Genomic DNA, 24,530 nt, shown 5'->3' with positions numbered 1-24,530 from the left:
CAATAATCAGTGACCTGCCTACTCATACTAATTAGAGAGAGTAGGGAAAAGAAGAGAGCCCACCTGATTTCAGGCAAGTTTTGTTTGTAATTTTCAGAAAGTGGTTTTATTATGTTCTAAGCACATAGAATAATTTAAACCAGGCTAACCAAACTTCATGTGTACCTTACTTTAAAGAACAAGTAAGAAAAGTATCACTTAGCTGGATTATAAATGGCCAAGTGTGGCAGAAACAGTCTTTCAACCTTCTTGGTACCCTGTAGCTTCATGTGGTAAAACCCCTCTTCTGGAACAAATTCTCACCCAATCCAGTCTTCACTAACAAACTCCAGACCCAAGTCACTGAAATTCTGGCCACGGAAAACATGAACGAGTTGTGCTTGCGACTCCAGGGGTTAACGCCTGCACACACCTCATCTAGTGGCATGGACCACACAGCTCTGAGGCTAGGTGAGCATGGAGTTCTGCCTCATGAGAAATCTGAAGAAAAATTAGAAATGGATTAACACTGGAATGTTACCTAATTTTCAGCCTCCTCTTATCACCAGCGAAGACATCGACTTGCCTTCCACAAAAACCAAAGTACTAGCAGAATTACTTTCTATATCCCCTGAGCAAAATTCACCGACTTGTCCCCGGACACGCCAGTGGGGCTGCCGGCACCGTGGACATCCTGTGCCGCAGACCAGTCTCCCTCTGGCCAGGGATCCCACTTAGGAGATCCTGGGTAGGGGCCGCCTGCTGTCCACATGGCTCCGAAGTTTCTTCTGCATTTCCTCTCTTCAGGGTGGAGAGGCACTTGGAGGTGGTGTTCACCAAAGTGCTGATCCTCTTCCTTTCGTGGGTCCCAAGGTGAGCCGACGGAGGACCTGAGATGCTGCCTGACATCTGATCCTCGCAGAGACCAACAGCAGCCACCACCCCCACTTCTCAACCGTCAGACTCTTAGCTAAGTATCACTGACAGCCCCTCCATCGAAACTCACATCTCCCAAACCAGCAACATAATGGAGGAGCCAATTAAATGATTATTAATTCATGCTACTTTCCGTAAGCCAGAGGTTCTCATCGCCTTGCATTCCGTAAACCAGCCTGCCACCTGCCCCAGGAATTTACAGCAGTCTCTTCGCTATCTTCATTGACTATGGGGGAGAAAAAACTCACACACTGCGTCCTCAGTGTCTGAGCTGGGATAACCACCCCAGCACATCCCACACAGATGTTTCACAAGACCAGAAGACAGCCACTCAGCTCAGACTTGTAATTAGATTAAATGGAAGGTGCAGTGGGCCCTTCCCATCCATGGCCCTTCTCCCTTGGCGTCTCATGCACTCACACTCAAACAGAAAGGGGGCATTTCCACAAGGTCATCTGGGCTTCTGGACCTTGTGACCTTCACAGCGTCGCTGACAGTGAGGCTACTCCGGGTGTTTCCTTGCAATTCCTTCTGCAGAGGTCAGGCTGGGCTTTCGTACTCAACTTCTGTGGAGCTAGCACACTTGACAAGAGGCCAGAGTCTGGCTGCATTCCCTTCCTCCCCTAATACAGAGGACAACAGTTCCTTTAAGGAGTTTGCTTTGCTGCCAACTTGGTCTTTAAACATGCAGAGTCTCATTCCGCCTCAATCCAAGCACTTAAAGATGCTTCACGAAGGAACAGGGGGCACGTGCCTGAAGCAGAGGCCCGCGTGTGCACACCAGGCTGGCGGTGGTCTTCGTGCATGGCTAAAAAACCTGGGGCTTCTCTCCTCTCTGCCTGAAGCATGTGACCTGCCTCGACGCGCTGCCTCGTGAGGGTAAGAAGAGCAGATCCCAAGCAGCCTGTCTCCGGAGCCACAGGGTACGTTGCTCCTGTGCTGAGAAAGCCACCTATCCAGAAAGTCCAAGAACCTGCCTGCAGAGGCATGGCACGACACACAGCTCTCGTCAGCTCAGCACACTCTTCTTTCTGAAAAGGATTTAAAGGAAAGCAAGGACCAGGTATTCTTCTCCTGAAACGCAAATAGGAACCAGACAGGTGAGCAGTCTGAAAGTCCAGCCAACAGCTCTCAGGTACTGTTGTTATTTTCCTTTCTATTTGTAAACAACAGCTTTTCAAGAAGTTGCAAGAGTGGTCCAGGGAGGGCCAAGTATCCCTCACCCTTGTGTTACTTATTAACCAGTTCCGATGAAGACACGCAGGTCTGCCACTGCTCTTCCCCGTGACCCTGCTGCTGACCATTGCTCTCCCACTACCAGTCCTCCCAGCAATGACCCCGTGTGCTGCAAGCCAGGGCCTGCCTGTGCCTCTTCCAGGCAAGCTGGGCACCTCTCCCCCTCGGCAGGGCCTCAGCACTCAGCTGCCCAGAAGCACAAGACCCCAGACCTCATGCTTGTCACCGAGACGGAGGCCCTGAGGTTCTCAAACTCCAGAGTGTGTGGCAGTCCCCTGGAGGGCTCATTAAAACCAAGATGGAAGGCCCCACCTCTACAGTTTCCCGTTCGGCAGTTCTCAGTCACAGAATGTGCATTTTCAGTAAGTTCCAGGTCAGAGTCAAGGTCTAGCGACCACACTTTGAGAACTGTGAGAGCCAAAGCTTTCTGTAGTTGATAGCAGCCATTTGGCTTTGAAGTCTAACTACAATCAAGGGCCAGGTAAGCATGGGCCGATCTGCTAGTCCACTTTCCTGTGTTTCACAGGACATGATACTCTCATCGAAACCAGGGGATAAAAACCAGGCCTCCTCTCAAAGCGTAGATCTAGCTGTGCCCTCAGGCCCCAGGAGAAGGATTAAATATGGCTCCCTCTAGAACACACAGTTTCCAAGCCAGAAGGCTGGAAGGGACAACTCCCATGGTTAACCCACAGTAATAAGAGTCGGCCTTGTTCGTGGAAACCTCGCTGTTGCTGCGTGTCCTAAAGAACCTCTGTGGGAAGAGGCTGCACACCTGTGCGCTGTCCCCACCTTGCAGGAAGAGGCGGCACTTTGGGAGCTGGCTTCCCTGGCCTGAGCTCCCACGGCTCACATCTGCTCCAGGCTGTTAGCCACACCCTGCCAGGATGCACAGCTCCACACCAGCCCATGTGTATAGGAGCCGGCACTCTGAAAGTGGGGTGCCAGGTGCCATGCTATGAGGGTGCTGCTTTCTCAGTGGGCAGCCAGTGTGGCAAGCTCTGGAAGCCAGGAGGTAGGGGTGGGGAGCCCAGGCTGACCTGTGGTTGCTGATGCTTGCTCTACATCTTTGGGGAGAAAATGGTGCTAAGTACCAATCTGTTGCACTAATTCCTTGCTGAAATATGCATAAGGCTGCTTAACTACACTGATTTGAGCTCCCAAAAGGGTATCCTGCATTTGAGGCTCAAAACGCCTTGCTCCTACTGTGTCAGACTTGTGAATGACCAGTAAAAACAGAGCTACCACCTCATTTAGGTCACCATGAGCTATGATTCTACTTAATAACCTGCAGACATTGAACTGTCGGCAGAGGCCAGCTCAGGCCAGACAAGAGGGCCCGGAGACGCATTCTTGATTCCTGACTTTCAAATATGCAGCCAGCCCACTTGCCTCTGGCCTCTCCTACGTTCCCCTAGAGTCCCTATCTCCTCCTGCCGGCACAGCACCACAGCTGTAGACAGACGCCACGCGCAGCTGTGACCACAGTTAGGGGCTGCTGCAGGGTCTGTACCTGGCGTGCAGCCTTCTGGCTTCAGGACAGGCCTGTGGTGAGCATGGACACGGAGGCAGCCCCAGTCAGAAGGAAAACTCTAAGACCCCTGGAATGGCACAGGAAAAAGCTCAGGGGTGTGAGACACAGATCAAAACCATGAGCCATTCTGGGACCAGGCCAAAGTTAATTAACAGAAGCTCATTCAGACTCCATCGAATCAAACATTAATTAGGTCAGGCTCTCTGAGCCCCAACACAGCACAGACTCCCAGAGACCAGAAGATAACACTCTTGCTGCTTCTCCCTCCACTCCCAACCTACCTTCACCTAAAGGTGAGACTGCACTCGAGACAATAAGCACAAAATGCGGGTGTGTGTCCAACAAGGTGACGAAGAACTGCTGCACAGAAAATCCTTGCTCCCAGGACCCACCAAGCGTGGGACTCAGGGAAGGAAGCGACCACTCAGAGCCCCGGAGCAAGGCTGCACCTTTCCCTAAAGTTTCAGCACCAGGCAGACTGAAGGTACCTTCTCCGTGTCTCTTACAGGACCCAGCCAAGTCCCACACTGAGAAATGCCGACTGAGGGCTCCTCAGTCCACACGGAGTCCCTGCACTCAGACCTTCCCTCGCCCCGCAGAAGCCTAGGATGAGCGACCTCTGGCAGGCTCTTCAGGTTCCTTAGAAAATGATGTTTTCCACCCGTTGTCCTCCCGTGGCCACATTCTCTTTACCCAAAGGCAGGCGCTCCTCTTGTTAGGTAACAGAGGAGGTGGGGGTGGGGTGGGGTGGGAGCAGGCATTTGGCGTAGCGGGCGAGACCCTGCTGGGAATGCCCGCCTCCCATCCTGGAGTGCCTGCCTCCGAGTCCCTAGCTCTGGCTTTCAATCCCAGCTTCCTGTGCAGGCAGCACTGGACAGCAGCAGGTGACGGCTCAAGTACGTAGGGCCCTGGCACCCACATGGGAGACCCACACTGAGCTCGGGGATCCTGGTTTCAGCCTGGCTCAGCACTGGCTAATGTGAGCATTTGGGAAATACAGCAGCTGACGGAAGATTTCACTGTCTCTCTCGGCCTTTCAAATAAAATGAAAGCAAAGACAAGGAAAGCTTGCGAAGAAAGAGGAAGCACAGTGGTTTGCGATGTGGGTCACACCTTGGTTTGGATTCCGGCTGTGTGATCTGGGGCTTCCGGTTTCCTTGCCTGTCAATGGTAACAGCATCTGCTCTCAGGGTTTCTGCAGGGCTAGCAAGAGATCAGGCCTACGAAGCCTGCCGCATAGCATGCGGCGGAAACTCAAGTACCATCACCTGGTTTCACTCTTAGGCTTATCGGGAAAATAACGTGGGTCTCTGTGGGGCCACATGCCCAGAGTGAGTGAGGCCTGGTTCTCGGGACAAGCACAGGCACTCTGAATCTGCCTTTTCTGTGTATCAGCGTGGAATGACCCCAGTAACTCACGGCCGCGCTGGCCACAACACGCCAGGGAGAAGGACCTGGACTCTAAAGTACTAAGGACACACTGTTTACGCAGTAATCATCGGTGAACCAACCAAACAGTACTGAGCACTTGCTGGGTGCTGGGGGTTATAAACACCAACAAACGCCACAAAGCCCTCACCATGAATAGCTGACAATTCTGCTAGACAGCAGGAGAAGCGCGAGATTTTCAAGTTCTTCCGCAATCTTCACAGAAAAGAAAGCGACTAAGTTACACGTTCTTCACTTTCACAGTGTGGGGAGCATATCGCCAGCTAAGAAGGCGAGCTGGGGTTTCATCACAACCCCGATATCTGTGAGTTCCCCATCTGTGGGTCTTCGTCTCTAAGCTGCAGAATCAAGAAACCGTCAGACCCAAGAGGACTGCAGCCGTCTAATGAAAGTGCTCTGGGGGCCAGCACTGTGGTGCAGTGGGCTTAACCTCTGCCTGCGGTGCCGGCATCCCATATGGGCGCCATTTGGAGTCCCGGCTGCTCCACTTCTGATCCAGCTCTCTATTATGGCCTGGGAAAACAGAAGATGGCCTAAGTGCTTGGCCCCTGTACCCACGTGGGAGACCCAGAGGAAGCTCGTGGCTCCAAATCGAATCAGCTTCGGATCAGCTCCGGGTGTTGCGGCCACTTGGGGAGTGAACACGTGGATGGAGGGTATCTCTCTGCTTCTGCCTCTGCCTCTCTGGGACTCTGCCTTTCAAAAAATAAACAATTTTTTAAAAAAAGTGCTCTGACAGCCCCATGAAAAAGAGACCATGGTTTTGTGTTTTTAAAAAAATCATGATTATGATTCTAATAACAAAGGTGCTTCCCCATCAATACAAAAGCTAAAACTGGAACAAAGACTTGAAGATTAACACAGCCACTTTCTAAGAATATACAAATCTATAAGGTATTTTCTACAGCGATAAACAATGATTTGCTGCTTAATTTACATTTTCTCCTGCACTTCATCTATACCTTGATGGCACTCCTCATCACACTGTGCCCTAATTACGTGATTACATATCATACTTCTAGAAAGTGAGTTCTGGGCTGGCACTGTGGCACAGCAAATAAAGCTGCTGCCTGCAACACTCTCACCTCATATGGGTACTAGTTCAAGTCCTGGCTATTCCACTTCCCATCCAGCTCCCTACTAGTGTGCTAGTGGAAGATGGCTCAAGTACTTGGGACCCTGCCACCCACATGGGAGACCTGGAGGCAGCTCCTGGCTCCTGGTTCTGCCTGGCCTAGCTCTGGCCTAGCTCTGGCCTTTGCAGCCATTTGGGGAGTGAACCAGCAGATGGAAGATCTCTTGCATGTGCTCTCTTGCACACTAACTCTGCCTTTCAAATAAACAAATCTTTTTTTTTTTAAAAAAAGAGTTCCTTACATTTTTGCTTGTGCTTAGATATCTAAGCCTTACAATATAAATCCTCAAAGCCAGGACCTCTGAATTACTGGAATTCAGGCAAGTCCAGATACACACCACACCCTATTATCTATTTTTGCTTCCCAACGTAAAAATAGTTCATGGTTTGTTTTCAATTGTGAGACAGAAATTCTGCCTGCATTGACTTCAAGCAGCCAAGTTAAACGGAAAGTGGTCTGGAAAAAACCACGGGTGGGGAGTGGGGGAAGGGGAACGAGTGAAGTCTGGAAAAGCTGACAGAGCCACACAATTCCCATCTGAGTGCGAAAACGCAAAGCCAGTTTCCACTGCAGGAATGTGAACCACAAAGGAGCCATGCGAGCTGGGCACCCAGAGCCCCTCACACACAGCCACTGCAGAGACAGACTTACGGCTGAGCTGGAGAAACAAAGCCAAGTGCAGGAAGGACACGGAGCTCTCCACGAAGGTTTCTGCAGAGGTGAGGTGGTGGTGAGGGGCCTGGCTTCCAGCCAGCAGGGCTGGGAAATGGGCGGCCACTCCACGGCTCCAGGGCAGCACCAGGGCCCCCGCCACAGATGTCCTCATCCCCCTGGATGCGACACCATGGTGCAATCAGCCCGAGTAGCCAGGAACTAGGTCAGAGCACGTGGCAGCTGGGCAGCCCACCAAGGAGCATGGGCTTGGTGGCCTCTACTCCTTGACTGTCACAGAGAAACCCATTTGAACACGTTATCCAGACTCCTGAGCCACACTGCACTGACTAGCCACTCGGGAGCCCCTAAGGGAATCCTCACAAGTTCCCAGCGGCCCGGCTTCACTCAGCAATCATTCGGCTCCAGGCTCTACATGTCCCAGCCTACAAGTACCCTCCTCACACTGTGATTCTTCAGAGTTTCAGAACCAACTAACTTTAATTAATTTAATTAAGACAATTCAATCCAATCTGCTGTTTTACAGATTTGGAAACTGAGGCCCAGGGACCTAGGGTCATGCAGGAGAATCTCAGTGGGAGAAGCTGGCCTTGAACCAGGGCTTCAGACTCCTGGCAGCCCAGTGCTGCTCCTAGCACAGGATGCTTCCTTTCAACACATACCTTTTATCTTTATGGACCCCATTAAAAAAAGAAGAAGAAGTGGCAGCAAGATCTGTTCTCAGCCCCTTTCCATTCTCTGTCACAGATCACATTGCAGGCACTAAGTTCCCCATACAACGGCATCTCTATTTATACAAAGCTGTAAACAACAGAGAGAACAGGGGGAGGGCTGGTAATAGATTTCCACCAGGATGTGCCTGACCTGCTTTTTTTCAAACTCAGTAATTAGAAAGGCAGTGAGTCTGCAGGAATTATTCATATGCAGCAAGAGCCATACACTATACATTTATGTTAAACATGTCAACTCCGATTGAAATCAAGCCTGCCAGCGCCGTATCCCGTAAGCACACTGTTCTCTGGCAGTGGCCGAGACCGCGCCAGCCCATTACTACCTCCATGAATAGCCATCTTCCATAGATTCCAATCGGGGACGCTCCACTGCACTGACTGCTCTGTGCTAGGTGAGCATCATGGATTTAAAAAAAAAAAAAAAAAACTAATAAAGTCAAGTCCCTTCAGGCCATTCCTCTGGACAAAAAGAAAACAAAGTACATTCCTACCAATTCTAGCATTTTTTTTTTCTTACAAAAATACAAATATGAACACAAGTTAAGGATTTCTGGAGCACGATCATGGTGCCACTTTAAGTTGGGCTATTCCTGGCTCCTTTTTCTTAAGGCAGCAATAGCTGCCGGGCATCCTGTCTCCAATTCCCTTCAGCACACCCAGCTTGGGGCTCTGTGGTTGGAAAGCCTGCGGGCAACAAGACGTAAACGACCATCTTGCTAGGATTCTCTGCCAAGAGTTCAACTCCCCTCCCCCCCAATCATTGGTGATAAAGCATCACACTAATTGTATATCACTTAATTTATAGCAATTAATGATTGACTAGATAATCACTGCATTAATCATTGCTCATCGCTGACACTAGGGGCTCTTCATGGAACACACATGCTCAGATTCAGTCTGGTAAGGAGAACAGGGGTCATTTTGCATATTTCAAAAGAAAAAAACCACAAAGTTGCAGGGTGGAAACGGCTGCACACTAGGGGAGGGGCTGGAGAAGCTGCCCGCCCCGCCCCCTCCAGTGGCCCACGAGAGTGCTTCAGACCCGCCCTGACATGACCCTGCTTGCGCGTGTGCCAGCACGGAACCTCAGGGGGTCACCTAGCCACGCTTCCTCAGCAAGGGACTCAGGCTTCCAGGTGGACGTCCTGACTCCGAATTGAGACTGCTCTTGCCACGTCACCAATCTGCTTCCAGACTGAGCCTGATACTGGCTCATTACAAGGTGTATCCATGCCAACAAGACACCTGGCTGCCATGGTACAACCAGGAGCGTGCGTGGGCCAGGGATGAAAAGCAGATCCAATGATTAGGTGGGAAGAGCTCATGGGCAGAGAGGCGGTATGGCACACCATGAAGAGGCTTCGCTCCGGCCTCAGTTTTGGTAAGCCAGAACGCACTGCCAAACCTGACTTTGCCTTCTGGCAACTTGCTAGAGCACTCGGGCGCTCAGCTTCCTGACGTGCAAAACGCTGTTGGGGGGAGGGTGGTTATTTACAGCAGGTGATTCAGAGAGTGGGCAAGGGTCAGATGAGGTCAGACACAAATCTGTGCTTCCTGCCCCCACCCCCGATCACGGCACACACAAGTGTCCTTGGCATCGGCCGCCCCCTGCCCACCTGGCCTCCCCAGGGGCTGTGGAGAGGAGCCCCTGCGAGCCATGCCTGCTGGCAAGGACAGGTGGGAAGCACAGGGTTAACCTCGAAGTTAGGATACCAAGGGTGCCTTTTGTTCAGCGATAGTTTTGTTCTTTTTGATTATCTGCAGCTGCACATGTGGCTATTTAAATTTATATTTACTTGAATTCTACGGAACTTAAACATCGAGTCCTCGGTGGTGATACCAGCCGCATTTTAAATGCTCAAGAGCCACATGTGGCTAGCGGCTCCTGTACTGCACAGGATAGGTGTGGGACATTTCTGTGGGCCCAGAGACGTCCACGGGACAGCACTGACCTACAGGAACATCATTCTTATGACTACGGGCATTCCTGGAGTCCCCAGTAGAGGGCTGGATCCCCAGGAGACGAGGCCTGTCATCTCACTGAGCTTGTGAGCAGTGGAACTCTGCCCAGGACCCTGCACAGGGCAGGGATGCAGGCAGTGACCACAGTATTGACCTGCCGGGATTCATATCACTATCTTGCCTGTCTTGCTGGCACCCAAGGTAAAAGGCCTCTTGTCCAAATAAGATTCCTGAGGAGGAACACCAGGAGAGGAAATCGAAAGTCCCAGTTCAATGTAAAAGCACACTGAAACTAAAACATTTTAGTAAAGATTAGCCATTCCTGCACAAACCCGAAAAACTACATAATCAATAGCTGAGAAAATGCCAATTATGCAGGCCTATTTGAAATATTACTAATCTGCATCATGAACAGCCACTAATCAACAGAACAAATTGTGAAATCACTATTTATTTATCTGCCAGGAGGAAGCACTCCCTGTCACATTTAATCAGATAGGAACAGCTCAATTTAGGGAATAAATGGAAGAAACGCAGCTTGTTTTTGGAAAATATGAAGCAGCTCAAAGAAAGCTCAGAAGAGGCTGCTGGCACCTGTACTGATTCCAAGATGAAACTGGCCCGAGTAGTTGAATAAAGCCTATGATTACACACACACACTACAGGCAAAATCATGCTTCGGGGCACAAGAGCGCCACCCGTAGGGTCAAGAAAGAACCTGCCCTTATCTCTGGGCTGCTGCCTGCCAAGGTGACCTCTGAGTTATTCCTTTACTTGCAGTCCATCTTTCTTAGTCTTTTGGAGGTGAAGATGAAGTAGGCCCGTTGGTTGAATGCATGAGAAACCCAGGCCTGATTAAGGATATTCACTTTGGCTAGCACCACAGCTCAATAGGCTAATCCTCCACCTGCGGCGCCGGCACCCTGGGTTCTAGTCCCAGTCGGGGCGCCGGATTCTGTCCCGGTTGCCCCTCTTCCAGGCCAGCTCTCTGCTGTGGCCCAGGAGTGCAGTGGAGGATGGCCCAAGTGCTTGGGCCCCGCACCCCATGGGAGACCAGGAGAAGCACCTGGCTCCTGGCTTCGGATCAGCGCGGTGCGCCGGCTGCAGCGTGCCGGCCACGGCGGCCATTGGAGGGTGAACCAACGGCAAAGGAAGACCTTTCTCTCTGTCTCTCTCTCTCTCACTGTCCACTCTGCCTGTCAAAAAAATAAATAAAATAAATAAATAAAAAAGGATATTCACTTTAAGGGTGCTCATTTCACATCTTTGAGTAGCCACCCTGTGGCCCAGCACACCCACGAGCACTAGGAAGACACAGTCCCTCTGGACACTAGATGCTCACTCAGAGACTAGACTGACCTGCGGCCCCAACAAAGCCTGCCTTCAACTGCACACAGCGGTTAGGGAAACACCTGTCAACTGCCTGGCCCCGGGCAGCACACACAGTAGGAGCTTTGCCAGCAGTGGCTACTTGTTACTGCTTTCATACTGCCCTTGGCACACAGAATGTAGCAAAGACAGGAACCACTTCTCACTGGAACGGTTTCACTGAGGCCTTCTACTCTGTGATCCCCAGTTTCTCAAAACCCCCAGAAGCCACATGCTGCCTGGAAACAGTGTCACATCCAAATGGAGGACCCAGTAGGAACCCACTACTACTTCTCCTCTCACTTAACTCAACTCTGAGACACGGAAACTCACTCCTACAGGGCTCACCGTATCCCAGGCACTGTCCTGGGCATGGCACAGTCCAACAGTCCTCACAGCCGTCCTGTGGAAGGAGGCACTGCTCCCAATCCCCCATCTCACGGCAGGTAACTGAGGCACAAAAAGGTTCAGGTGCCTCAAGCAAGGTCACATGGCTCAGGCCGGCAGAGCCAGGACCAGAAACGAGCACGCAAATCAGGTCAACACCCAGTGGCCCACAAGGTCAGCCTGTCCTCCCAGGGTGTCTGTGAAGCCCCTTCCCCGGCTCACCTCCTCTAGGCAGCTGCGGTTCACCGCCACCTGCACTGTCTGTGTAGCTTGCCCCGAGTGTCACAGTGAAAACCAGGAGCTTAGTCCAGACACCACAGGCCAGTGACCCTCCCCCCTCCACACCCAGGGTCTCTGAACACAGGCACCCACTGCTCCCTGATCCTGCCTCCCAGGGTCTCTGAACACAGGCACCCACTGCTCCCTGATCCTGCCTCGTAGATCCTGCTTGGCAACCTGGCCCGGGCCCTCAGCGTTATTCTCGAGTACAGGCCACTGGACACCACAGAACCCGATTCCAAGCAGAGTCCTGGGCAGTGTGGACAGTGCAATCTGCCTGGCATGCCCGTCCACTCATTCAGCTGCAAGGAGGTGCCGTCCGCCTCTCCCGGGAGACGCCAAGGAGCGCCACACTGCCAGCTCCACCCGGTCCCCCCGATATTTGGAAGCTGTTTCGCTGCCTCCCACATTTCTGTTTTCTGGGCTGACAGCCCCAATTTCTACAGCCTCGTCTCTGAGGCCGTAATTCTCAACCTTCAGTCATTTTCACTGCTCTCCTCTGGCCTCTCTCCAAGATTCTGTATCTTGTTTAAATACCGAAGGCCAACACTGAACATGATTTAAGAACAGTCGTGCCTGGAAAAGTAACAAAGGCCCAACCAATACAGGCTCCAGAAGGTAAATATTTTCTCAAAAGAAAAAAAAAATCCAAGTGCTATAATATTAATAATAGTAGCAAGAATCAGGTTCGCCAAATGCAAGCATTTCTGTCGCTTGCCCTATCACTTCCACTCATCAGTGTGGTGGCTTCTGGGAGACTTATTGGGGCTGATGAATCTTCTCAGAAATGATTTTCCTCCTCCTCCAAAAAATCCGAGCTTTTCTCCTGAGTCTCAGCTCTTCCTTCCCTCAATACGGAAATGTTATCATCTTGAGAAATAGCTGTTCCCCTTCTCTCAACAGCAGCTTTTCCAGAAATAGCACTTCCCGTCTGGGCTTCTTTAATTTCTTTGACCATGGGGAAGACGGCTCCCTGCGCGGCTGCACTGCCTGCCTGCCTCCCCTCTGGGTGGACTCCAACGTGTGGCTGCCTGCCCCAGGCGAGGAGCAGGCCTTGAGAACAGCTGCAAGACGGGGTCCACCCCTCACTGCTGATCCCCTCAGACCATTCTGAGACTGAGACGGGGGGGGGGGGGGCAGAGAACCAACCCTGGGGTGCCCGTGGCAGCAGGTAGGACAGGGGCCTGGGCCTACAACACCACCAAGAAGACGAGAGGTGACCTTGAAGTCCCAGCAGGTGCCAGGCACAGGGCCCGACACCTGGATACTCGGGAAACAAGTGGGCTTCAGAGCCACTGAAAAACCTTAAAAATTCCTTACTATACTTTGATAAAGGACAATCAAGAATCAAGATGGCCACTGAAGAAGAACAAAACAAAACCCTTCTCCCACTCGCTCGGAGTCCAGACTTGTTCTGGGAAGATGAAGCAAGGATGTGCTCCAGACTCGCTGGCCTCGTTCTGGAGGGCAGGGACATGGGCGGTCCGAGGCAGCCACGTGCACTACCTGTCCACTTGCTCTGGTCTTTCTCGCCTCCACTCTCCTGGTCTTTAGCAAGTGCCTCCGGATCAGCAGCCGTCTCACTGGGCCCTTCAACATCTTCAATGGCTTCCTCTGAAACAGAAGAAAAGCACAAATGTCACGGATTAGAACCAGAAGACGAAGCACTCCTGGCCTCTATTCCAAAGGACCGCCAACTACAAAACACAGTCTCCAGTGCCTCTGTCCTGCCTGTCTTCCCAGGGCCCCTGCGAGCCTGACTGTGCCTGTAAGCGGACAGCACGGTGTGCGGAAGCAGGTGGTATGAGGCTGAGGATCACTCCAGACGTGTGGTCATACGGCATTTCCAGATGGATTCTGAGTGCCTCACTTGAGCTTTTCTAACTGGAAAATCTACCCTATTGAGGCAGCAACACTATCCGAATCTCTGATGGTGCAGCAGGCAGGTCTCTCAGACTTGAGAATGCAGGGAAGTGGCTACTTATTCACCTTCCTGCCTAGCTCCCTCCCTCGGGTGGCCAGCCAACGGGCCAGACCAGACCCCACTGCTGACCCCTCGTCAGCTCCACAGGGCCAGTGCATGTGTCCAACCAGCATGAAGTTTTTTTTTTTTTTTTTGCAGACAATCATGTCTTGAAGAGGCACAGGCTATCCCTGCTAGGAGTTTATCAATGTAAAGAGTTCTTCAAACCAAATGGCATCTCACAGGCATGCCTCCTGGAGCCAGGCATGAGAAGGGAGACAGGGAGACAGAGCCATACACTTTCTTTTTGAAGTCATTCCATTCTTTACCCAATAATTGTTCAAAACTAACTCAGCTCAGTCCCTGGTGTTGTCATGAAGGTGGCAAAATGGCCATTCCCCAAAGTAGGATTTTATGAAGTACAATGCCGCCTGCCCAGGTGGAGAAGGGGTTAAGACACACCAGATGCGTGGGGAAAGAAACTGAGGCTCTCCTGGTCCTTCAGAACATCATCCAAACCTGCATTCAGTAAAACTGGGCTAAAGGAATGAAGACAGCAGACAGACCAAGGTGAGAACCGTTTTCATACCAACGCGATGACTAGGAGACTCTGAGAGCATGCCCACGTCTGACACCCAAGGCCAGCACCACGCCAGCCCCAGCAGGGGCCAGGAAATCGAGTTCAACCCAAAACCCTGCACTGGGGGGGGGGGGACTCTAACTCCACCAAAGAGCTCTCCAACCCCACCTGTACTCGTCAGTGTTCCCACAGGCGCTGGGCCTCTGAACCCCCAAATGATAATCTCTCAATTTTACCCCAAAAGGATATAAACAGAGTGAAAAGTACACTGATCTCAGAAGATTCCTAAAACTGAAGACAGTTTTCCTAACTCTGGAGGAAGATTCTGGAGTTCCAAGAATTGGACAACTGAACGAGAGGTCAGGGGCCGTTTCTTCTCCATTACCACCAACAAGGGGGCTTCTGAGGCAGCACTGGGACCACAGATGACATTGGGACAGCTTATTTTCACCTCCAAACAAGTATTCCTCATATCATTTCTATGTCTCCTTTTTGTCTGACTGCCAAGTAAAGTCACCAGCAAGCCTCTGACCCTACCCTAATAGTGAGAAGTCAGGCAATCATAGCTCCCAGTCAGATATACAGCCCCATACTAACATCATTCACATCTGGTAGAGACAATGCACGTGAACTGGCTGAGTGATAACAAGCAAGCTACACAGTATGATACACAGACTCTCTTAATTATATCCAGGCAGATACTCCATACACATGCTTAAGGTTTTGACAAAACTGTTCAACGCTATATTTATAAAATTCATCTTTGGTAATATCAGCATCCAGTCAATCAACTGGTACTAAACTGGGTCTATCCAAATCAGCTAGGTCACTAAAACAGCCTCATTTGTTCCAAGACATGCTATAATACAAAATATCTGTAGTGCTGATCATGACTCAAATTTGATTTGGCAAAGAGATGTCTTAATGTCCCCAATCTCTCACAAGCTCACATGTGCGCACACACACACACACACACACCCCACCTTGGATGGAGACAGCCTGACACCTACAAACCAGAGACACCCCGAGGTGGTGACGAACAGTGTCTGCCAACAGAGAAGGGAGGAAACTACCAGGGCACGGCCAGCCCGGGGCCAGCGCCTTTCTCCTGCATTTTGTGGCCTGTGGTTACCAAAACAGAAGGTGAAAAACTTGTGGTCGCCCAGCACTAATCCAGTGTTTGGGCCTTTTCAAGCAGATCTGTGTGGGAGACAGAGACCGTACAGAATGAACAGATCACGGACCAGGAGCAAGGAGACCTCACGATGCTTGGTGAATACTCTCGGGGCCCTCATTCAGCAAGCTCACCTGGGCCTTGGCTCTCCTCCCTCCCTGGCCCACTGCAAGCAGAAAATGAAGCAGCTAAGTTCCAACGAGAGGATAAATGAAAGAGGTTATTTCAGGAGCTTACTTTGCTTTTTTTTTTTTTCTTTCAAGATCTACAAAACAAGGCCTCTTCCTGAATTCCTAGGTTTAATGTTATCATCTGTGACTCATTCACTAAATGGCTATTATAAACATGGTGGAAGAAGAAATGATTAAGAAACCGGGGACCGGCCATCTCCCTTTACAAAGTGATCAGTGACCTCACCCGCAGCCATAAAGCAGGTCCCATTCCTCTAAGCAGGAGCCTCTCTGCAGTTCCACCTTTGACCTACAGGTGTCGCCCTCCGCAAGGCCAGGCCGGGAAGGGCAGCTGGCAGCAGGAGGTAGGCAAGTCTGGGCCGCCTAACCTGAGCATGTGGAAATAATACACGTCTTCAAGTGAACTGTCTGCTCCTGGAGAAATAGGACATTCATAAGCAGTTACACCATCTGTCTTTATACCATCCTCATCAAGAGCAAGAGGAAAAATAGCCCTTTAAAATGGATGAAAGCCCAAGCTGACAGTAACCGGAAAACTGTGAGCTCTGAATACCAAAAAAGGCAGAGAAATGATTAAAACACAGGGAAATAAACTGTGGATTTGTCTGGACAGCTCAGGCCCATGAGGCCTGGAAAGCAGGGAATGTTTTATTGGTCCTGAAAGCAAAAAGCAAGTCCCCTCATCGAGGGCCCGGCCCTGGGCACCCATGGGGAACGCCTTGGTCTCTCTGCATGGGAGACACGTGGGAAGCAGGGGCTCAGATCCACGTCTCCACGACAAGCTCCCGGGGCTGCTGTCCAGCGCCAGTTCCCTCCAGGAACGTGCATTTGAGACATGCCTGCTCAGGGAGCTGTATCTCCCGCAGACCATGGAAGTCTGTGGCAATTGGCTGGGGTCATTACAGAAGCCAGGCTTTTTCTTTTTTTTGGCCTGTAATATTGGCTACCCGTAGTTGGCAGGAACAGGGGAAGACTTGATGGACAAGTATGGTTGTATCTGGAAGATTCTGTCACTCAGAGCAAGACACCAAGACACACTGCAGCCACCATCCCACGTTCAAGGCTGACACAGACACATCAAACCCATCCTCTCCTAAAGCATTACGGATTTCAGGCCTGAGCAGAGCACACCAGGAACGTGTGCGGTCAGAAACTGGGCAGAGAGGTCACCTCAGCCGCCTGCCCCACCCTGGTTCTTGGCAGGAGGCAGCAGGCCCAGCGCAAGCCAGGCCTGGGGAAGGCGCTTCTGTCACCTGCAGAGTCCCATTTCGACAGCCAGGGCGTCCCCTCTGCTTCCCACACATTTGCATGCTGCAGCACTAGGGAAACTGAAACAAATCTTGAAAAACCATGAGGTCTTGCTGGAGCCCCTTGCGCCTTTCACTTCCATGTGGAATGGGACGGAGGGGCTGTAACACCATCTGTTTCCATTACCACCTCCTTTTTACAACCGCCATCTCCCAGACAGCACTCGCCAGCTCGGGGCCAGACCCAGCCTGCTCCGGCACTCCTGTCTCTGGCGAAGGGCAGAGCCTTGGGTGTAAGAATTCCAGCAGATGAACACATCCTACGAGGGTGCGCCTGCGTTCTGCGGGGCATCCCCCAGCCTCAGAAAACTTCCCTTCCATCAAGGTGGTTTTGCTTACCACAAATGCAAATTGTTCCCTGAATACACTGTCTGCTGCTCACCTGGGTCAAGGTGCCTGCAGGTCTCCTCCATCTGCGGTCAAGTCTGCCCCCAGAGGAGGCACACGTGCCAACTGGCAAGCCCATGCGGATTTGTAAGCATTTTACAAACATCCTGGAAATTGGTTTGTGGAAGGGGCACCAGGCAGACGCCAGAAATTGAGAGGTGGCATCAGCACGAGGTCGGCATTCAGCCCGTGGCACACAGTCCCCGAAGGTGTCGCCCAAGAACACATTCCAGTTCAAAAACGGTGCTGTTCCCGCAACAGTGGGGGTCGGGGGGTGTGTCCGCTGGGGGTGTTTTACAAATCACTTACAGGCAGGGAGGGAAGGGAGTCAATCAATGATTAAGACTAGTCCCTCTGTTCCCAACTCTTAACAGGATAATGTCGATTAATTCAAACCTTCCCCAAACCTGACAAAGCGCCCATAGTGCCTCGATGTGACAGAAATGTGGAAATTCTCCTAAGAATCAGGGTGTCTGTACCCAGGGCTCTCACATGATCATGTTACTTAAATAGTACACCAATCTGTGATCCCCGAAGAATGAAATTATTCTTTCCTTTTCCTTTTTTTTTTGGGGGGGGGAGGCAGTGTTTCAGGGTTGGGGTGAAATAGAAGTGCGTTTGCCTGTCGGCACGCTCAAGAGCTGAGAAACATTAGCTGTCATGAACCACAATCAAATCAGGTTTGAAATATTTAGCAGTGGCTTGGAAAATGCGGTGGTGCAGCTCTGACAGGCGAGATGTGCAGAGACACCCACTTTCCATTATAATGGAAATATCAGGCCTGTTCTGAATATGTATAACCCAGAAAAATGTATTGATTTTTCATTCGGCATTAAAAAAATGAAATAGCCTGCAGCTGTCAAAAGCCTTTTGTTAAAAGCTCATCTTTCCTGGAATGAGGTTTACCAGAAGCAAGTTTTAATTGTGTATATAGGACCTCTTCTTTGGGAAAAATAATAATAATAATAATAATAACAAGCTATGTGCTTACTTTGAAGATAGGGTTAGAGACATTCCTTTCCCCATTTCCAACCTAGTTAACCCCAGGGAGACCACTGAAGCAGGCAGGAAAGGCCAGGCACACCCTGGCCACCAGGAGTGACAGACAGGGTGGCAGAATCAAGTGGCCTGTGCTGGGGCGCCTGCACTGGGCAGAGGGGAGGACTCACGGAGGTGCTCCCTCCCTGCGTTTCCCCTCCACCCCCACCTGTGTGGGCACCCGACTCTGAGACGCACTAGGCTCCAGCCAATCAGCTGTCCTCCCTCAGCCTTGGCTGGTGCAACGCAAAAACCAGGGCAGGAGTCTCTAGTGTGTCCAGTCTCCTCGGCATGTTGTCCTCCACGGGACACCTCCACTGGCTGCAGGTACCCCAGAGAACGCACGCGCTTTATTTTGCAAAGACAGGTTGCATCAAACCCCACCATGTAAAAGATGACTCCCAGGGCCGATGGGACCTATTTCAAATGAAACACAGTGCCTTGCCATTCTGCTCCGACGGCAACGAGTAACCGGATGGGCACCTTGTTTTTCCCAACTCATCAACTGCGGTCCTGAGTTCGATCTCCAAGCCAGGTTTGTGGCAGCAAACGCAGGCTAGGACGCTAAGCATGCCATCCTCCCCCTGTGACATTCTGCCACATGAAATCTCACTGCATGGTGACAAAGGCCCTACCAGCAGGTGCCTCTCCAGGCACCCTGGGCTATATCCTTGTTGCACAGTGGCACCCAGCTCCTCAGTGTCAAAAGCTGCCAGCAACACTCCCAAGCACACCTTCCCAAATGCCCACTCCCTGGTTTTATGCCGCGCTGCTTCTCCAGCCCTAACAACCTGACTGGAACCTGGGTGAGCATTCACGTCCAGCTGATGGTTGGGTTTTCAGGGTGACAATGCCCCCAGCTCCAGCGTTCTCTTAATAAACCTTATACAGGGCATCTTAGTCAGGGGCCTATCCATTCTCATAGATGCCAGAAGTCCTTTGGGGATAACCACTGAATTTTTGGTTGTTTGTTTAAACTGCTCATCAACTTTGTGTCGTCTTAGCAGGGCACGGATTCTTGGAGGGACTGGCAAAGCCGAAGCGGGAGGGCCTGGGCGCCAAGATAAAGCCATCAGAGTGCAGGCAGGAAGCCGATGGGGTGGGGGAAGAGACACGTGGGGTGGGGGAGGGACAGCAGGCATTTGCTCCTGAGGGGTCTGTATCCCCGCTTTGCAGGGCAATGACAGACTCCAGACGTTCGGTCAAGAGCACACTGTCCACATGGACACGGCCACCTGGCCTCCTGCGCCCCTGCTTGTGTGGGTCCCTCCAAACTCCACTCCTCAGTCTGAGTCTGAGACACGGAGCCTGGGGAAGGCAGGGGCTGTCTCCTGCTCCAGGCCTCTGTCGCCTGCTTTGGCTCTCTGCTAGGCCTGCCGGGGGCATCTCTCTCCCAGTCCAGGCAGTGGTCAGCCCAGCGCACAGCAGGTAATTTTCCCACCATGGTTTAACAAACAGTGGCCGAAGCGCACAGCAGTTGTTTTATTAGATAACCTGCGCCCAGACTCACTGCAGCCCCGCCAACCTCAGGAGGGGCCGTGGGCAAGACTAGGGCCACGCAGCCTCCCCAGGACAAACTCCTTCTCCCATGGATCCTTTCGGGGAGCACTGGGCCCCGGGACTTGGTTTGACCACTGGGGATCCACACTGAGCGCACACACCTAGGGCTGAACGCCAACAGCTTCCAGCCAGCATGAGGAAGGCCCAGGGTAGAGGGACTGGGCCTCCCCACCACCCCCCACCCGCCGACCCAGGCTGTAAGGATCAACACTCTGAAGGCAACTCTGGGTATTATTAAAAATGACAAATTGGGGAATAGAGGCCATTTATGCTTTTGTATATTTGAAGATCTCGCCACTGTTTACAGAAACAAGAAAAATGGGAAGCCTGGGCCCCGGGCTGCGGCCCGTGCGAGTTCAGCCCCCACTGGGTAAAGCGAGGTCTGGCGTGGCCGCAGCGCCAGCCAGGGCAGGGGGAGCGTTTCCACGTGCACCCCTGTGCTGAACTTCACCTCTGACTGCAGCACTGGCAGGCAAGCGTGCCTGGAGAGTCCAGGGTGCCCACAGCCCGCTGGGGCCTCCCAGAGACAAGCTCCCCTCTCGGAGCGCACCCTCCTGCGGGAAGAGCACAGAGCGGCACGCGGTGTGGGGGGACAAACGCCGCCGTGGGGTAGTGAGGGCCGGGTCCTGCCATTTTTCTTCTCCCAGGCAAGGCCATTTGGTCACCGGAACAGTTTGTCAAAACCACGGCAGAATTAAGGGGGTGGGTGGGGGTCAAGAGAGGAGAAGAAGGGCGGAAACGCCCAGAGCCAGCATTGCAACAAGTTCCATTTATCTGTGTTCTTAGCCGAAGCACCTGGGCTGCCCCCTGCAGACATCCAGAAAGGATGAAAGCCCAAGTACGGGGACAAAGCTCAGTGGAGCTAAATATGTCGCTGACTCGCCTGGTGGCTATTCACAGAAGATTCCGGAAACACACACACACACACACGCACACACGCACACACGCACACACGCACACAGCAGGAAGGTGTGAGTTCCAGAGTGTGAAACACAAACCCAGCCCCGCGACGGGGTGGGAGTCGGTGCGGCCGAAGCAGCCCCGCTCCGTCCACCCCCGAACTCCGAGGTGTGCAGGACCCAGCAGGGAACAGCAGCCCTAGATGTGCACACAGAGCCCTGGCCGGGGCTGCTCCTTTCACACATGAAATGTAACAAAAAGGCAAATTCCCCGAGCATGTTTGTAGCAGAGCGTGATGTGATTGTGTTGTCATTTATGGGAAATAATCGCAGGCCCATCTCTCCCTCCACACCCCCCCCCCATTTTCCAGTCCAAATAACCATGAAAAATTACACTTCAATGTCAGCTCCACGACAAAGGAGGCGCGCTCACTGGGAGCTCAGCGGATTTGCAGGGGTTTTTCCTTTCTTTGGACAAAAACTACCTTCAATTGTACTTCATTTAAAACGTGATCTAACAAATGCATCCTGACAAGTTCCTTTCTCTTTTCCTCCTTTCTTTCAAACAGTACTTTGTGCAGTTTAACCTCACACCAGACTGGAACGTTCTGGAAAAGAAGAGGCATGCCAAACAGAAGGTCCCTGAGACCGAGGGGGCGTCCTCGCACCTCTGTTAGAGACAGAGTAGCAGGGAAGAACGATTCTCACCCAGCACGTGACCGGGGAAGAGGAGAAGGCAAGATCTGAAAGTCGGGAACTCAGCGGTCAAGGACAAGAAAGCTGCCTTAGGAGACGGTCTCCTGGGGGAGAAGGAAGGAGAGGGAGGACTCACTGGGTGAAAAAGAGGTTTCTGGGCTTGGCTCTCAGCAAAACGCTGTTTGCAGGAGGCCGTATCAAGTAAGGTGTCTTCCAGCTACGCGGTCAGATGTCATGGGAGCCCACCGTTGTGGGAGGGAGGGAGGACGGAAACTCCCCGAGGGGGTGCCGGTTCCCTCCGGGCCCCCTCCTCTATAGAAGGACATTTCTCAACAGGACAGATGTGCCTGAAAGCTTTTTAACATTCCAGGTGTGAGGCCGAAGCAGTCCCCGCACGCATCCCTCTTTCCATAACAGCCAGCTGCAAATAAACATTGCCAGGCGTCCACCGTCGGAGGGGAGCAGACAAGACAGATAAACACACATGAGTGATAGGAAGAGAGTCAATTAACAGAAAATTTAACAGTTTCCATTAAAGAAGACTGGGATCTCTCTCCTGAGTCAAAGCTGACGTGGCTTGTCAGAGACTTCACATTTAATGCCAAAAAAAAAAAAATCATATATTTCTTTATTAGTTATCTTAATTGGAAATACATGAATGAGAAAAAAAAAGCCGAGGAACGCTTATACATGTACTTAAGCATCTATACACAAATGAAGGTGTATGGGAAATGAGCAGGATGTAGCAGAAGCGATATTAAATGATGGTGATTAGAACCTAATGGGTGTAAGTGAAACCCCGTGGGACAGCTCTCCTAACGGGCACATCAGCAGTGATGGACGCGGGCCAGACACACGGCACTGCGAGGGAGACACTCTGACAGCTACAGGTAAGCATGGAATCCGGGAGGTAAAGACGTGCCAAGCAAACACACCGAAAAAGGAGGTATAAACATTTTGCTTCTGACCACTGAAACAAACAGCACACCATGGCAAAAAAAAAAAAAAAAACAGGATTGCCAGGTCTGAGTCACGTGACGATACCAATGTGGGCCTCGAATTCCCAGCCTGTCTGCTGCCGTACTCTAAAGTCCACGGTGTCTGAAGAGGCTCTCACCTGTTCAGAAAAGAGCTGCACCCCTGTGCAGCACGCAGTTCAGGGTCCTCCCACCGGCGGGCTGCAGGGCCAGAGCATGCCTGCCAATGTACTTCACTTTGCATGATCATAAGCCACTTACATGCACAGCTGGTAAAAACAAGCTGATTCATAAAAACAAAGCACACACAAAGGCTGACACTTTCCAAATCTGGGGAACAGAAATCGAGCCAGCTTCAGGCAATGTGGCGCCCAGAAAAATGTCAGCTACACCTGTTCTCCCTCAACCAGACCCAAGCATGCACAAAGGTCACCTGTGTACGCACAGCACTGCACGGCCAAGAGTGCAACGCTAGCAATGTGTACAAATCCCGCAGGCCGCGGCAAACACTCTTCCATCTCCGATCATCCCGGGGAGCCTTCAGGGGCCCACCCCGCATTGCCTGGTGCGAGGGGAGAAGAGGCTGGCTCCTCCAGGAGCATTTATGGTCAGACCCGAGACAGTTGAGGCTGCATCTCCACGTGTAAAGTCAAAAACTGGGCCATCCTCCAAAACCATCAAGTCCCTAAACGCGCTTCAGTCTGAAACAAACAGGCAGTCAGCGCAGCGGGTTTCGGCTGATGGTTCCCGGGCAAGTGCAAAGAAAGTGAGGCTGAGCGACGGAGAAAATCCACAGGTTCATGTTCCAAAGTGTTCCTGTACCAGTGGGGGCGGGGGAAGCCGACAGAACTGCTCGCTCGTTGTCGCTTTTAACAGGACCTTGCACAGTTCTTCTGCCTGGAGACAGAGGAAATTCTTGGATCCTCCCCCTTTTTAGAAACTTCGAAAAGTGACAGCAGCCGTTCAGTCCCAAAGCCTCTCTATGTTTTACGGTTTGGTTTGACGCAATGAAACGGCCTTTCTCTAAGGTTTAACAGCAGTGCCACCCCAACACCCCTTTCACCCCCTCCTCCCAGCGTGCAGAGCTCCTAATGCTGTCTTTGACTCGGTCTCAGGACACCACGTGTGTCTGTTCAGCTTCTCCTCCTCTAAGGTGTTTTGTAGACCTAACAAGGCCAGCAACCGCTGAAAAGCAACACCACCCATCAGACTCTCCCCGCCAGATATGTGCAGCTGTGCATTCCCACATCTGTACCTCAGCTGTACACAGGGAAGATGATCTTCAAGGTAAACAACACAGGAAGAAGAATTTAGATTCCAGACTCACACCGGAACTCCTTCATGGACTGAACGCTGGAATACAACACACGCGTGAGGCCAACGAGAGGGAAAGCACAGCCTGGGACGCGAAAGCCATCAAGACCTGCGCAGAAATCACAGCTCAGCGATCAGGAGCAGGCACCTGGCAGCAACCCTGGATTTATAGAAACCTGGAGCAACCAATTACACTGTAGCAAATACTCCCCTGGTTGATACAGGTTGCAACATTTTCCAAGGGGAAGATGGACCCTGAGGTGAGACTGAAGTAGGAAAGGAGACCCAGAACAAGTACAGAACTGGCTTCACTCTGTAAGGTCAAGATTTATAGAAAGGAAGAGGATCTAAGCAGCCTGCAGTGGGAAGGGAGCCAGGCAAGGAGCAACACAGTGTTACAGGATGAGACGACCAGTGGCCAGGAAGGAGAAAGTGAAGTAAGTGACTCCCTGCTTAACAAGCACCACCTTGAAATGGAATCAGAGGGCTGAGGAGGGTGAGGAGAAGGATTCAGACAGCAACAAATTAGCAACTTAAAAATCTAGGCAAAATTGTTTCTTAAAATGAATTATATATTACGGCAGGGGGAAAAAAAAGATCAATTTCTGTCTGCCAGGAGTTTGTGAATTGACTCAAGTACAAGAGAAATTTGGTGAAGGGCTGGAAAGATCAAGAAACGTTCCAGGAGAATGGAAACGGAGACAGAGGAGCGAGCTTTCCAGACAAAGCATTTGAAGAATGAAGACAGAAGCCAGGCAAGATGAAAAGGGTCAAG

At 51.6% G+C, this 24,530-nt stretch overlaps 1 protein-coding gene across 4 annotated transcripts in view; it reads right to left on the bottom strand.

The window, feature by feature from the left end:
- Window positions 1-24,530, bottom strand: part of ZFHX3 (zinc finger homeobox 3) — a 254,770-nt gene that overhangs the window by 34,048 nt on the left and 196,192 nt on the right. For all 4 annotated transcript variants that reach the window (XM_070062681.2, XM_070062683.2, XM_070062680.2 and 1 more), the window contains one exon: window positions 13,176-13,283. In XM_070062681.2, coding sequence (XP_069918782.1) covers window positions 13,176-13,283 — 108 coding nt within the window. The remainder of the gene's footprint in view (window positions 1-13,175; window positions 13,284-24,530) is intronic.

Source organism: Oryctolagus cuniculus, chromosome 18 (genome assembly GCF_051225735.1).
Source record: "Oryctolagus cuniculus isolate XC-2025 breed Fujian yellow rabbit chromosome 18, ASM5122573v1, whole genome shotgun sequence".
NCBI lineage: Eukaryota > Metazoa > Chordata > Mammalia > Lagomorpha > Leporidae > Oryctolagus > Oryctolagus cuniculus.
The sequence above is the reverse complement of the archived record's forward strand: the minus strand, read 5'-3'. Positions and strand labels throughout refer to the sequence as shown.